This window comes from Echinops telfairi, unplaced genomic scaffold (assembly GCF_000313985.2).
Source record: "Echinops telfairi isolate 266 unplaced genomic scaffold, ASM31398v2 ScPeMD7_655;HRSCAF=1070, whole genome shotgun sequence".
Taxonomy (NCBI): domain Eukaryota; kingdom Metazoa; phylum Chordata; class Mammalia; order Afrosoricida; family Tenrecidae; genus Echinops; species Echinops telfairi.
Window position 1 is genome coordinate 20,910,603 of NW_022104553.1, and position 1,553 is coordinate 20,912,155.

The 1,553-nt window shown below is 56.5% G+C and overlaps 1 protein-coding gene across 1 annotated transcript in view; it reads left to right on the forward strand.

The window, feature by feature from the left end:
- SYT3 (synaptotagmin 3) overlaps positions 1-636 on the forward strand; it is a 12,294-nt gene extending 11,658 nt beyond the window's left edge. The window contains exons 6-7 of the mRNA XM_045292616.1: positions 136-307; positions 405-636. Of these exons, the coding sequence (XP_045148551.1) occupies positions 136-307; positions 405-636 (404 nt within the window). The remainder of the gene's footprint in view (positions 1-135; positions 308-404) is intronic.
- Positions 637-1,553: the final 917 nt, after the last annotated feature.

Consider the following 1,553-nt stretch of genomic DNA (forward strand, 5'->3'; position numbering starts at 1 on the left):
GGGGGTCAGGACTCCTGGTCTGAGGGAGGAGGGCTGGGGGTCAGGACTCTTGTCTGAGGGAGGAGGGCTGGGGGCCAGGACTGCTGGAGTAAGGGCGGAGGGCTGGGCCGGTCAGCGGTCTGTCCTCGCACCCAGACCCCTACGTGAAAGCCTCCCTGATCAGCGAGGGGCGGCGCCTGAAGAAGCGGAAAACGTCCATCAAGAAGAACACGCTGAACCCCACGTACAACGAGGCGCTGGTGTTCGACGTGGCCCCCGAGAGCGTGGAGAACGTGGGGCTCAGCATCGCCTTGGTGGACTACGATTGGTAAGGGTTGCGGGCGGGGAGGGAGGGGGTTGTCATGGGGGTGGGTGCGTGGCCCCAACCCGACCCCCCGCCGCTAACTCCCACCCCGGTCCCCCAGCATTGGCCACAACGAAGTGATCGGCGTGTGCCGCGTGGGGCCGGAGGCCGCGGACCCCCACGGGCGCGAGCACTGGGCAGAGATGCTGGCCAACCCCCGCAAGCCGGTGGAACACTGGCACCAGCTGGTGGAGGTGAGTGACCCTCGCACCCCCAGGACCTCGTGCCCCTGCGTTCGCCTGCCCGCCTCTTCGTCCCCCACGCCCACCTGTCTCTATGGGCCCCGGAGCTAAGAGCTGCAGTGGGAATCCGCGCTCAACCACCTTTAGCTGCGTGATTTGGAGCAAGCGGGTGACCGCGCCGTGCTCCCCGCCGTCCTCCCTCTGCAGATGGGAAACGGGCTGCCAATGGACTCCACAGCCCTCCGGGTGGTGCACACGCGTCCGCTCTTGTCACGAAGTAAAGGTTAGCAGTCCACGGGAGAAAGGCCTGGCGGTCAGTTTCCCACCAGGTGACAGCTGCGAGAACCTTGCTCAGCTCACAACAGCTGGGGCCGCCATGAGTGAGGATCAATGGGAGGGCAACCGGGTTGGTGGTTGGGTAATAATATACCTACCAGTGAGGTGGTATAGCATCTACCTGCGAGGTCTATACAGGTGAGGTAATAGAGCATCTACCAGTGATGTGGTATAGCTTCTACCTGAAAAGTCTATACAGGTGAGGTAATAGAGCATCTAACAGTGAGGTAATATTGCATCTACCTGCGAGGTCTATACAGCCTATAGGTGAGGTAAATAGAGCATCTACCAGTGAGGTAGTATAGCATCTACCTGCGAGGTCCATACAGGTGAGGTAATAGAGCATCTACCTGTGAGGTCTATATAGCCTACAGGTGAGGTAATATAGCATCTACCTGTGAGGTCTATACAGGTGAGGTAATAGAGCATCTACCTGTGAGGTCTATACAGCCTACAGGTGAGGTAATATAGCATCTACCTGTGAGATAATATAGCATAAGGGTGAGGTAGTATACTTGGCTGCCTAATATAGCATACAGGCAAGGTAATACAGCATAGGTGAGATAATACAGCATACAGGTTAGATAATATAATGCACAAATGGGATCATGTAGTGTACAGGTGAGGTAATATAACATACAGGTGAGATAATATAGTGGGTAGGTGAGATAATATAACATGATGGTGAGGCA